The sequence below is a fragment of the Spea bombifrons genome, chromosome 11 (assembly GCF_027358695.1).
Source record: "Spea bombifrons isolate aSpeBom1 chromosome 11, aSpeBom1.2.pri, whole genome shotgun sequence".
NCBI lineage: Eukaryota > Metazoa > Chordata > Amphibia > Anura > Pelobatidae > Spea > Spea bombifrons.
This window is the reverse complement of record NC_071097.1, coordinates 28,566,458-28,580,114: the sequence shown is the minus strand read 5'-3', so window position 1 is coordinate 28,580,114 and position 13,657 is coordinate 28,566,458. Positions and strand designations below refer to the sequence as shown.

General features: G+C 40.3%; 1 protein-coding gene across 4 annotated transcripts in view; it reads left to right on the top strand.

The window, feature by feature from the left end:
* Nucleotides 1–510: 510 nt before the first annotated feature.
* Nucleotides 511–13,657, top strand: part of ZFYVE27 (zinc finger FYVE-type containing 27) — a 31,890-nt gene continuing 18,743 nt past the window's right edge. For all 4 annotated transcript variants that reach the window (XM_053450382.1, XM_053450381.1, XM_053450380.1 and 1 more), the window contains exons 1-7: nucleotides 511–605; nucleotides 4,209–4,421; nucleotides 5,496–5,566; nucleotides 6,322–6,508; nucleotides 6,643–6,738; nucleotides 9,588–9,700; nucleotides 13,111–13,250. In XM_053450382.1, coding sequence (XP_053306357.1) covers nucleotides 4,210–4,421; nucleotides 5,496–5,566; nucleotides 6,322–6,508; nucleotides 6,643–6,738; nucleotides 9,588–9,700; nucleotides 13,111–13,250 — 819 coding nt within the window. In that variant the 5' untranslated portion in view covers nucleotides 511–605; nucleotide 4,209. The remainder of the gene's footprint in view (nucleotides 606–4,208; nucleotides 4,422–5,495; nucleotides 5,567–6,321; nucleotides 6,509–6,642; nucleotides 6,739–9,587; nucleotides 9,701–13,110; nucleotides 13,251–13,657) is intronic.

Below are 13,657 nucleotides of genomic sequence, written 5' to 3'. Positions count from 1 at the left end.
AGTTGATGTCCATAGACAGCTCCAAAATCTACATTGAAAATTGCAAATAAAACACTAAATAAAAAAATTTAATAAAAATGACATCTAAGTCCTCTGATCTTTCCTATTACCCAATACACACTGATCTCACTGGTGTGTTGGGCTATAATGTGTGTGCTGAGGATGATGAGAGTTGCAGTAAAGTTTGCCGGGTCTCTAGTTTTGGCATTCTTTACAGGAAATAAAATCTGGTCATTCTATATTTTGGATAGAACAACATTTATTAAGTTAGGAATAATAACATTAAAAAGAACACTACTTCTTTAAATCCCAAGCCTATGACTCTCTACCCATTACTGCTGTCTAGTATTTCAGTCTAAGCTATTTGCCTCCAGTAGTAAATACCGCCCGCCGCCCTCCAGCCCCAGCTGATGAGCTACTAGCTGCCCAGCCCATCTGTCTCAGCAGCGACAGAGTTAATACAGTGGCACTCATGGCCCTGCCCACTCCCAGCCTGAGCCGCTGGTTCCTCTGTGACGTCACAATGACTCTGAACAGGAAATGCTGAGAGAATCCACAGAATAGGAACTAAAAGGACTGAGAATAATGTGCCAGTGAAAGAGAAGGTAAGACCGGCGAGACCGGCATGACGAATGGGGACAGCAAGAGGCCGGGGGTGTCATGTGTGTAACATGTATGTGCTGTGCAGCTGGCATGTGTCATCACCCGGCAACCTGTCTGCCTCCTCCAGCATGCTAGAGAGTGCATGTTACAGGGGATTAGGATTTGGGGGATCCCTTCAGATGCACAGAGAATCATTTGGATCCCCCCACCTTGTATTATTCTGAAGCTGTTACCTTAAAGCTATTAATAGACAGAAAAGGTGACCCTTTATGTACAAAGGCAGTCTGGCTTCACTATATTCAGCATATACTGTATCATATGTGTAATAACTCATTTATTCAATAAAGCAGGCCCTGTGTCTTTAAATGCAGAGAGTCTATGTCTTGGGGTTACTTCTTAGAATAACAAATAGCCGTCTGTGCTGCTGCAGAACCTCTTTGAGGCGTGGGGTTATTAAAGGCACAGGGTGCAGTTTAAGTAAACTATGTCAGTGGGATCATCAAAGGTTACAGCGAGTCCCAGAGTGTTCATACATGGAGCTGACCGGCGGTTATAAAGATCTGGTGACCCTGGAGCCTTCAGCACTTGTCATCTTATCACCCTTTATATATATATAGCGCCAATAATATACACAGCGCTTCTTATAGTCCATGCATTCAAAGGGTCCGAAAAAACTAGAACTGACAGACAAACCGATACGTTAGGTAAAGAGGTTCCTCCTCGCAAGATCGTATCATGTATTGTATATGTCCTGTTTGCCCGTTGTACAACACTATGGAATATGATGGCGCTATGTAAAACAATAAACAATAATATATAGTTTAGAATACATAAGAACTCCCATGGCGGTCACAGGAGGTGAAGACTCTTTAAAGTTTTATATATTTATTTCTGTTGAGAACATTCATTAGGCTAATTGCAGCTCAGGCCGGTCTGACTATAATCTTATTAAACGGACAGATTTTAGTAAAAAGTTTGTAAATAAAACATCCCAAGATGCTAATCTGTGTACTTAAACAATTATTACTGTGTTTATCAAACATGGAAAATAATATTCCCTTTTTTTGTACAATCTTTAATTTTTTTGACACGCAACAGTCTATTAAGTATGTGTTTAGCAAAGAAAACTAAAGTGTTTAAACATTGTATCAAATAGTTGTTACGTTTCAGGTAAAATTAGATTAACGCTTATATTTTATTGTTAAAATTTCACCATCATTTAAAAATAAAGTGTGTGGTACCACCTGCTGTCGGGTGCTCGTTGGATATCAATAAATAAAAAGTGCTTCTGTACCAAATGTGAAATAAATCTTATTAAGTTAATATGCCTGATTTATATCATTACGTACAGGATAATGACACCTTTAGCACTTTCTTGAATTTACATGGTGCAATGGCAATCTGATCCTACATCCAATCAGTGTCATTCTTCTGTCAAATCTTTAAAACTAGATTTAAAGAATTCTGAATAAATATGTTAATATAGTGTTAGGCGTCCAAATTGTTAGTAAATGTTTTATATTCATCAAAGTCGTTGCAACAGAACCTTAAAAGGTAAATTCTGGCTATTTAAGAAATAACATATCTGTGATGTTCCTTATTAGCGTCATAAATATGTATTTTAGGGGAGGTTTCTCTTCTCTGTTTGATATTTCGGTTGGACGCGTGGATCTTCGTAGTGTAAAACCGCCTGGAATATATAAAGTACTGTTTTCTAAAAAGTAAATGTGACATTTTAATTTAGATATTTAGTTTCTCTAATAGAAAGCCCCTTTATAACACAACAAAGCAAGATAAAGTCACTTACTGGTTGTGTTTGCCGTTCCTTGAGCTAAGAATGTTTGGAATGTTGCCTCCTCTCCAATAAATAAGTGAGTTTTCAATGCTTTGGCCACTTTAATTATAATACTACGTTGCCATGACGACATATGCAAGTGCGTTAGTCATATATTACTATGTTATATATACTTATTACTCATATCACTCAGCTTTCTTTTAATTTACCGTCAGAATCGTTTTGTTGACCTGGCTGTAATTCATATTTTTTTCTGTTTTAAATACACTGATTGAGTCAGTTTCATACATTGCGTCCCAAGTTATGCAAACAAAAAAAAGCACATCTAGATTGTAAGCTTGTTTGCAGGGTCGTGTTTACCGCTTGTGTCCCGATTCTTATGCGATGCACTACCTTGTTAGGGCCGGTTTATGGATTGTACAGCGCTGCGGAGTATGATGGCGCTATATAAATCAATTAATAATAATACATTTTCTTTTGTGCGTTTATTGGTGGATATCAATTGAAGTGGGTCCCTGGTGATGTAATAATGTCAGTTAAAGTAATTGCACAATTAATTGTGAAATATCAAAGGGACTGGGCAGTTTTGAAAGTTGTGGTGGATTAAAAAAAACAAACAAAAAAAAAAAACCTAAAAGTTGCGAAGAACATTAATATCGCCTTCGTTTTGTAACAGGGCTGAATTGCTAGATCTCCAACTTTTTGTTCTTAGAAATACATCTGACAGGGATTGTGACTTATTTTATCGCAATGTCACGTGTTTTTCATGTCCCTCATGTAGCTAGTGCGCCTTAAAAAAAACAAACAAAAAAAATGCTGTTTATCTAGCGTTGCTTTTTATTAAATTTGACCTTTGTAACGTTTTCTAGATAATCCTACTTCCTGAAATGCTTCTGGTGTATTATGTGCTAATTTCACAAACAACCAGAAGTCACACCAAGCGGGGTGAAATTAGATTGAAGATATCCAATCCTAACCCAGAATAGGTAAAATAATAATATTCATTTGTGTTCCGAACTAAAAAAACAAAAAAAGTTTTGTTTTGGAGCTCCGTTCATTTCCTATAACTTTCCTCAGTGTTGGTAACTATGGGAGTTGTGTATAAATACATTATTTTGCAGAGTAGTTTTGTCGCCATAGTAACCAATAGACTGGTCCCGCGGATTGGGTCATTTCATTGGTTGTTCTGGTGATAAGCCCACATTTCAACCTTCACAATCAGAATCACTGTCCGTACTTGTATGTGAGCTCAGATTCCTACTGTCTGGAAACGTGCTAGTGAGGGCCAAACAGTTTCCAGTTGTCCGATATTTTGTCCTTTCTCTATTGGAACAAAAAAACCCACATCAGTTCCTTTTTATTTATTTCTTTATTTTACTTATTTTTTTAATTCTTTCACCACAATTTTCCAAGTACAGAACAGCAAAAGAAAAGCAAACAAAAGAAAAATGTTAGCAATACAAGTATTAAATATCTTAGTTCCCGGGCAGCATAAGATTTCACATAATAACACAAGTTAAAAAGTCATGCATGTATCCTTGTACGGTGTCTTTGCGTAATCTGTTTTATCAACTGCCACCTTAGCTGGTCGGATGTGCCATGCGTTCACTACTTTCTGTTTTTTTTGGATGCTGTTGATCGCTGGCTATCTGGACCAGCAGCCATGGGTCGTAGTGGTGGCTGTGTCCATTTTTGTAATTTGGTAGTGGAAAAGTCATAAAAAATAGCACTTTCTTCCTCTATTATATAAAGTACGATATATACTCCTGATTTCCTATCCCTATAATGAGTTTATCCCCTTTTTTTTTAGCATGCAGGCTACAGAGAGAGATGCGGCGTCGCTGGGTGGCGGAAGCTGGTCGGAGGGAAGCCCCACCATGACAGAGTCGCGAGCCGAGTCTCCTCAGAGCACTGCCAAGTCACAGACCTTTGACCTGTTCAATTTAGTGGTTTCCTACAAGAGAATAGAAATGTATCTGGAACCCGTCAGGGATATCTGGGACGGAATCAGATACCTGTTGCGGTAACGTCATCACAAATTGTCCTCATACCTAAATTTGTGTGGGGGGGTGTTTGATCCTAGGGTCCAATGGCCTCAGACACAGTAGACTGTCTACAATCTACTAACGTTCTACACATTATCCAATTCTAAAGATGATTTTTTTGCACAGGACTAGGTTAGCGTGCATTGGGGACAGATACATGTGTATTCTGAACCCTGCGCATGTATGATGTGTGCTGTTGCTACATGACCGAAGTTGCTGCTCAGAAAGTTAGTGTTTTTAGTTGAAGCCCTGCACAGTTTTCTTTACTGAACCTGGGGCGTTGGGAGTTCTATTGAGCATGTGCAGGAAGCATACCATGGTACACTTCCTGCGAGCAGGAGAGACAACCGAGGGAGGAGTTATATGACACACAAGAATGCCAATAACTAAGGAATGCCTGCACCTGTTTGCATGCAGTAAAATACACTAGAATCCATGCAAAGGACTTTAAGGACTATGACATCATATGGATTGTGCTTACGACATTTCTGAGATATTCCTAAACCTTTAGGAAATTAGATTTATTAAATTAGATTAGATTTATCTAAAATCTTTTTTCTAGAGGATTGCATAGCATTTAATCTAAGAAGGTTTTCAGGTATTCCCAGACTTTTATTTCTTACGGATACTTGCCAAGATATTTAATTAACTTAACGATTATCAGGTAAAGTAGGCACTTAGCAATGTATAGAAACGACTGTTTTCTTTGTTAAGGGGATTTATGTCTAAATGGCATCATATGGGTTAGATCTTTATCTTTTTAAGAACTGCAAGAATCATGAGGCTGAGCGGTCAGCGTTTGAATTGTAGTCAAAGAACACATAGAGAGAGATCTATCGGCTGCCAACCCTCGGCGAGGGCAAAACGTTCTCTTATTTCACTGCCATGTTTTTAGGGGGACCTCTGTCTTTTGCGAAACGTGCGCCCTGGCATAGAATGCTCGTAAAAACGAAATGCCCCTTTGCGTTATTATAAATCTCTCCAGCAATGCGGAAACGCGCTTTCTTCATTTATGTGAAGGAATTCATTTTCTGTTTATTTTATTTCCATAGGTGGCAGATGCCCATCTGTTCTTTTTTAACGTGTTTTACACTAAATATTTTGCTGCTAACTCTAAACGAAGGTAAGATCATTGTACTTTATAAAAGATACTATATAGTTAGTTTTGCTTAAAAAGAGATGGGTACTTGTTCTTTGCCATAACATACACAACGGTGTAATAAAAACACGCACATATATACATATACATACTACTTATATAAATATATTATATATATATATAATAACTTTTGCTAACAATTTGGATAGAACAGCCTGTAAAGATAAATATTTCTTCGGTTCCTGCGGTGGACATTGGCCAGAAGGTAAACCATGAAGTATAAAGCAAATGTTACAACTATGTTCATGCTATACACTTTGTTTGCAGACTAGAAATAAGGTCTTTTGTGTTGTGCGAAGGTACAGATGGGGTGTATGTTTAACCTCACCGAGCAAACAGTATTAACAAAAGACGTGTGCCTTGCCAAGGGCTGGATCGCTAGTGCAAGCGACCTGTGTCACAGTTGACAGGTGTGCGGCCGCACATGACCGCCGTGCCTTTGTTTAGAAATGACAGTAAGGAGCTTGAGTAGAGTGAATGGACAGACGTCCACCGTCTATTACTGCGGTTATCTGGCTGCATAACCGGAATTATAACCGATCTTTAACGTGTGTCGGTGAGCATGTAAACGTGGGCATTTCTGATCTGCTCTTACAGAGGGGATGCTATCACTTACCTTTAGAAGATGAAGTAAAGAGTTTCTAATAGAGATCGTGCAACACAGTCCTTAATAGTGCACTTTGGGTCACTTATTGATTAACCCTTGACTTCTCTTGTAGTTGCATGGTTCACTGTGTTCGCTCTTCTCATCTCAATTCCTGCACTGATTGGATATCTGCAAGAGATGTCGCAAATACATCTCCCCGAACCTGCGCTCGCTCGGAGAAAATATTACAGCATCCGGCGAGAGGAGCTGCAGAAAGTCAAGCTTTCCCGTCAGGAGGCTGTGACGGAGTTCCGCAGCTTGTAAGCAAATCGTTAAATAAGTCGATTCTGTGACTGTCGGAGTTCTGTGCAGCCCGTTACGCTGTTTGTGCGATGTGAGGCTATAAGCAAAAAAATATCAGCTCTGTAGAACCGTTGTCTTTTGTGTTCGGCAGCTTGGTTCACCTCGATGGCATGTTGCACATGATCTGTGGCAGCTGTGAGCAAATTTACCAAGTCCTGTACTGGCAGAATCCTTCCACGTCTGTGCGGTAAGTAAGCAAACCAGTGAAAAGAATGCAACGGGGCTCTCTTCCTCAAACATGCACACAAGCAGTGCGTAAACACTGAGGACAAGCCTAGATTTGTACTGAATATACAATAAATAATAATAATAATATATCCCCAGGGTAATGCCCTGTTAATACTGATAAAGAAGGTTATGATACAAACTTTGGCTATTCTATTTCTTTTTCCTACACGTGGTAATCCAGTGGTGCTGCGTTCCTAGACATCTGCAACATTCTGCCTTTTTTCACTTTTTTCTACGTTAATGCATGGTTTTCATACTAGTGATGTTTATATTTTTGGTAATACTATTTTTTATAGGAGCAGTTGTTATTTTGTAACATTAATATGAATTGGTATTGAAGCCCCCCCTACACCCTCTCTGCCCGTTGCAGCCTGTCTATGAGACACTGCGGAGCTACACTTTAGAGGTCTCCCAGGGTAGTGTGCAGGTCGCATGATAGAACACATCTTTGTCTGCCGCTGCTGCATGGGAGATTGCTGGCTTACTGCCTACAGATCAGGAGTAATGGCGCTCGGCGAGACTGCCGTTGCAAAACTACAGTGTGAATGCCTGATCACGCATCAGAGAGAAGAAACCCAAGAAGGTCTGTCCAAACCCTACTGGGATCTCTGATGGCTTCCCCTGCTGGCTAATCACAAACAGTGCAATCAGCAGTGCGGGGATATGGAGCCCTGCTTGCTCATCACAGTGTGATCAGCACAGAATGAACTATAAATAAAAAGAAAAAAGTTTGTGACATCACAGGCATCCAAAAGGGGTATATGGCTGTAATAAGGGGATGTTGCCAAAAATAAATTGAGTCATTATTCAGCAGTGGCACCTACCATGTTGAAGAAATCTTTAGCAAAATCACTAATTTTTGTATTTTTTTTATTTTTTTACGTATTAACACAAATAATTAATATCTTTACGATGTCTATTTTTGTGGGCACTTCAAATATGGTAAAAGGAAAATCCTTGTTTAACCAACATATGTTAAAAAAAAAAAACCCTCAGGACCAAAGGATATGAAAGTCACTGGTTAGGTAGTAGAATGGCCCAGTCTTAATCACCCAGATGGGCACTCTTTCTAATGAAAGTCTATGGAGGACCAAAGTCATTAGCTTTGCCATAAAGAAATAGCTTACTGTGTTGTTCTAGCAGGAAAACTCACCCAAAATATCACGTGACTGACAACAATAGCGGCCTCCAGGTCTGCAGATAAAGGGAGATTATTGGAAGAAAATGAAATAGAACCTTCTCAGCGCTAAAACGATCTTTTCTGTAGATAACAATAAGAGCTCTTGACCGGGTATTAGATACAGAAACCTGCTCTGCGATTTTTATCCTTCCTGACAACTTTTCAAAAGAGATATCTGTATCTGGAAATGAAACGACAGACCCGCTGTACTTTTACCATGGAGGCGGTATAAATATAGTGGTAAAAACGGGAAAGCGTTACTCAGAATGCAATCATTTCCTCTTTCTTCTTAATACACAACTTCACTTTTCTGTGGGGAAATCTAGTTTTTTTTGTGACTCAAGAACAGAAAAAAAAAATTATTCCTGACTCTCAGGTCTTATTTTTCACTGAACAAACAAACTATACGTAATCATGTCCTTGTTTATTCTTTATAGCCCTGTATATTCCGCAAAAAAGGGATCAATTGAGTTTAATGGTACCACTTCTATAGGCAGTGAGTTCCTCAGGGAACCTGGAGGGGGACCTGGATCCTCCTGTGTTATGCCCCCCCCTCCAACTTACCGGTGCTTCTGAGTCCCCGGTGCTTAGTCCGGGCAGCGTGTAGAGCTCTACGCGATTCGCGTGGAGCTCTACATGCTGCCCGGACTAAGCACCGGGGGCTCAGATGCAGGGGACCTGGATCCTCATGTGTTATGCGCCCCCCCAACTCAGAAGCACCGGTAAGTTTGGAGGAGGGAGGGGGAGTGTTAAATGGGGGGTGTAAGGCATTTCTGGAGGTGCTCTGTGAAATGCCTTTTAACCCCTTTAATGCCACTCTGCCTCCTGAAATGCCTTAAACCTCCCTATATGCCACTCTGCCCCATAATATGCCTTTTAACCCCCTAAATGCCAGAGTGGCATATAGGGGTATATGGCATTTCTGGAGGCAGAGTGGCACATAGGGGGTCAAAAGGCATATCATGGGGCACAGTGGCATATAGAGGGTTAAAAGGCGTATCATGGGGCACAGTGGCATTTAGAGGGTTAAAAGGCATATCATGGGACACAGTGGCATATATGGGGTATAAGGCATTTCTGGGGCAGAGTGGCAAGCCTGGGGGCAGATGTGCATAACTATTATGCATACAAAATATTTTTCTCAATCATAGCTTTTATTAACAAACAATTGTTCACATAGTTTACATGAACTAACATTTACTGGTAAAACTTTTTTCCTACAGGGTCGTCTTATATTCAGGCTTTTTCTTTTTTTCATAAGTTAATATTCAGATTTTGGGGGGTCGTCTTATAATCGAGATTATAATATAATAATTGTACTTTGCCGCTGTAATGTCTAGAAATCGAGATTATAATATAATAATTGTACTTTGCCGCTGTAATGTCTAGATTATTTCTATATGGGTTCCAAAAATAAAGAACGCACCCTCTTGTCAGCCCCATTGGCTGCTGTTCTGTTTTCAATAACTCAGCACCTACTTTCTGGATGATAACAGCTGACATGGGTAGAAAGCGGATTGTATGGAATGCCTGAGTTGTACTAAGGCTCCTGATGCTTGATTCTTGGTTTTCACGCCTGTCATGTCCCCATAAAGAAGTTCGTAATGTGTTTTCTTGCTTCCCTTTAGGTTCTATGGGTTCATGCTGGGCTCGATTTGTATTCTTTATCTGTTGCCCGTGTGCTGGGTTCTGGCCATTATCAACAGCACCTTGTTCATGAGGAACGCTGACTTTTACAGAGGTAAGCAGAGCCCTTCTCTATGATCTATCATTATGATATTCATTCTTTTTTATTTTTAATAAGACTGAATGCCTATGTTTTTATATTAAAGTGTGAATTAATCACATAAAAAAAAAATGAATTGAAAAATAAACCATCTTGAATATCAGGTGAACGGCACTTCCTGAATAATGACATTTTAACTAAATGTCAAATTGTACTAAAGTTCCAATAAATAGTAAAAAAAAAAACATGTAGTTGCCAAACATATCCAGTAGAGGTAGCTTAGCATAGAAGCTGTCCGGTGCACCTATCGGGCTGCATACCTATGTTATTTGGTACGGTGCCACTAGGTGGCAGTGTGCTTCCTATCGAACGTGTATGCTTTGTCTCCTAATCATTGTAGATTGTTTATTATCTGGATACATCACATTCATTATTATGTTGTGCATTGTTGAACTTCACTGTACCCATTTGCTGATATTTTAAGTAAAATATTGTGAAACTGATTGGATAAACTATTTCCCAAACCAAGGAGTCATTTAAGGAAATACAATGTATATGTATGCAGGGAGTGCCCCCCATAGCCAAACAGTTACTAAATAATTACATGACTGTAGGGACACATTAGGAAGCTGTCGAGCTCCTGGTTTGGCCCCTTTCACTAAACACCTAAGCAGTGTGGGTGCTACCTGTGCGCAATATATCCTGCATCCTTGACCTGCCAGGTATATGGCTGTTATACACACAAAATCCACTAGATGGCAGCAGTGTCACTCTTTATTTTAAGCTGCACATGCCACATTTAGCTGTTGCAGGAACATAATGTAAGAACCCAGAAATGCCATCCTTGGTCTGCATATGAAGGTGTTATCTGGTGATCACGTAACGGAAAAAGGACTGGATGGTGCATTGTACTCTGTTCATCGCTTTATTTCAACAGTTGAAATAAATCCATGCCAGGGAGCTAAAGTGTTGCTGATCTGCTTCATCATTAATAAAGCATAACACACGGGAGTTTGCTTGTAGGAGAGTCTGTTTGCTGACTTCTTTGTATGTAAAAACTGGCAGTTTCTCCAGCAAGAAGGGCAGAACTGGCCCCTTACATAGTTAAAGGGAAGCTCGCTCTGCGCATGCACGGTGGGGTCTCATTACACCCCTGTAACTCTCGCAGAAATCACTGCTGAAGCTGGCTGGCGGGGAGTATACCCTGTATTTATGCTGGTGAGCTAGAGATGTTTCAGCAGTCAAGGGGCTGGGGAATGGGAGAAAGAGGCAAATGCATAGAGGGGATGCTGCTAAATGATCTATTAAACGGAAGCCCCTACTGTCTTATGCTTTTAATTGCTGGGGCGTCACTGGAGCTCTTCTGCAGACCCACAGCTATAAACCTCATCATGTAAATTATAAGCAAAATAAGTGGGTTGAAGACAGGTTTCAGATTAAACTGAATCAATGTGCTGTATAAATGATTCATTGGCGTGAGCAGCTCTTATGTTTTTGAACAGCGGGGACGTTGCGGAGACGGCAGCTCAGAGATATTTTGTCTGTTCTCTAGTTCTTGTGTCGTATGCACCGTTTAGGTTGTAGATTCACCTTTTAAAGGGTTAAACGTCCTTCACCGGCTCTGCTGTGACTGGGAAACGTCCTCTTGCTTGTTCATTAACATTGAGCTGTTGAAATATCTGCTGATCACATCATAGATGGTTTATTTACCGCCCCCCCCAATCCAGAACCGATGCCATGTCCCTAAATCTCGCTAAACATCCGAGCGTCCGTTTTGCTCGACCAAAACCTGGAAGCTGACAATTCCCTGCAGCCCTTCGTGTGTCTTTCCTCCTTCATGTTTTTCAAGCTGCGGACTTTCCAAGCAAGAAGTGAAGACAGATGTTTGAGTTTGGATGCTGGGACATAAATTTCAGAGCTTTTACTTCTGGCTTTGGGGTGTCCTTTGGACAGATACTGTTGTGTCTAATGTCGAAAAAGCAGGACGCCTCTTACAAAGCTACTGTGAGGTCTGAGCGGCGCTCAGACAGAGAATTTGGTTTTGGTTTCAGTGTTCCACGGATGATGAATCCAAGTGTCAGTGTGCGTCTGTAGACAATAATGGTGTTCATATGTATGTGTTAATAACAGCGGGGGCTGCGCATGGTTTCCATCTGGCGAGCACTGTTAATAGCCGACGGTGCCTTGTGCATTTTGTCCAAGTGTCATTTTCAATGCACGCAGAAACATTATGGATGGAATGGATCATGGGCAATTACGTTTAGTGTGAACATTTGTGTCTTACAACATTTCCTCGTCTGAACCTGGTGAGACACCAGATGCCGTGAGGCTGAGTGCGGGAACTCGAGTGGCTTTTATCCTGTTGTGTCGGTGGAATCGTTTAGACCATTACGGCATGTCTTGGTTGCGTGTAAAATATGTGAACGACCAGCTCGTATAAATGGTGGAGCATTACGTGACAAAGGAGTATTGAGGATTCAAAAGACAGAACTTTGATATAGATAAAAAAAAAAATAAAAATAAAAACGAGAAAGACCCAGAGAATGAAATTTGAGAGCCCCAATTTCAAGGAGTTCAGATTTTCTAATTTTATGGCAGCCGTTCGCGCAGGTAATTGCGGGCGCTGCTGCGTAATTGGTCCCCACCTGAACCGCTCGCTTTGATAACCGAATTTGATCCTTGAAGGGAAATGAACTCTGAGGCCGACAGAAGGTGGGATTTGAGGGCGCGATCTATCATACGGGGTTGATAAGGCCAAATACGAGGATATTTGGAAGACTGAGTCATGTTTACCTTTGCACGAGTTTAGAAGAAAGATAAGGATTTAAAGAATTTTGCAGTAACGTTTGCCAGTGGTTAATGATTGTTGGCAGCGCTGTGAGTTGGATTTCTACCAGGGATACATTAGGAGAAAAAAAAAATAGTCATTTTCTTCCCATAACTGAATCATTGAAATGTTTTTTGTTTGGTTTTGCTAAGTATTTTTATTCTAGTTTTAAATTTGACCTTTACGATGTCACACTTGGGACTGTTAGAACGGCTGGGTGCATAAAATAAACTTTTTTTCTGGAATTTAGGATTTGTTTTTGTGGGGTAAAAATACAAAAAAATTGCATAAAAATCCATACTTAATTATTATTATTTTTTTAAATTGGCTTTTGAAATGCGTGCGTGATGGAAGTTATAGTCTGCAGCAACTGACCCCGAAACCTACTCGCTCCCACTGCTGTAAAGTAAAACTCCCATTAGGCTTAGCCAATGCTTATCTCACTACTAGGTGGCTTTTATCAGGCAGCTACTATACAGACTATTCCAGGGGGAAAATGCCCCAGGGCTGCCGGGCAGTATGTGTTAAAAGTTTTTTTGCTGAATGAATGTGATAAAAGTGAATAATAATCGTTAACGTTATCTCTTTCCTCGTCTAGTTGTAGCAGAATATAAAGCATCGTTACAACAGAGAAGCGGCCCAGAAAATGATCCCTTAAAACCATTACAAGATCCTCAAGAGGTAGACAACGGCACCATATCCGATCGCACGCCTACACCTGTTCCAACAAGCTCCGAGGTATGCGTCGCCCAAAGGGCTCCACGAAAAATGGTTCTCTATATAGGGTAACAACGTAATATTTATTAGCACGCCTATGGTTTTTCATATGTCCCCCAATTAAGGGTGGGTTGACTTGGGGAAAGGGCCAGGTGCCGCTCAACTGGGACCAAGTCTGCCCCGACACGGAGTATTTGGCAACGATGCTTGTGGAGTTCCCGTGTATTTATCCCTATAACCTTTATAAAGAGTTATTGTTTGTCTGTTTTTATATATTTTATATAAATTGGTGTTTTGTACGGCCATATTCGTAGATGTCCGTTTTAAGCAGTTGTCTCCTTCCACTTCTTTCTTTCTTTAAAGCTAATTTATAAGTCGAACGCTATGCCGTTTTGAGATAATGGGGTATTTGCGTTTTATGTAAGTGG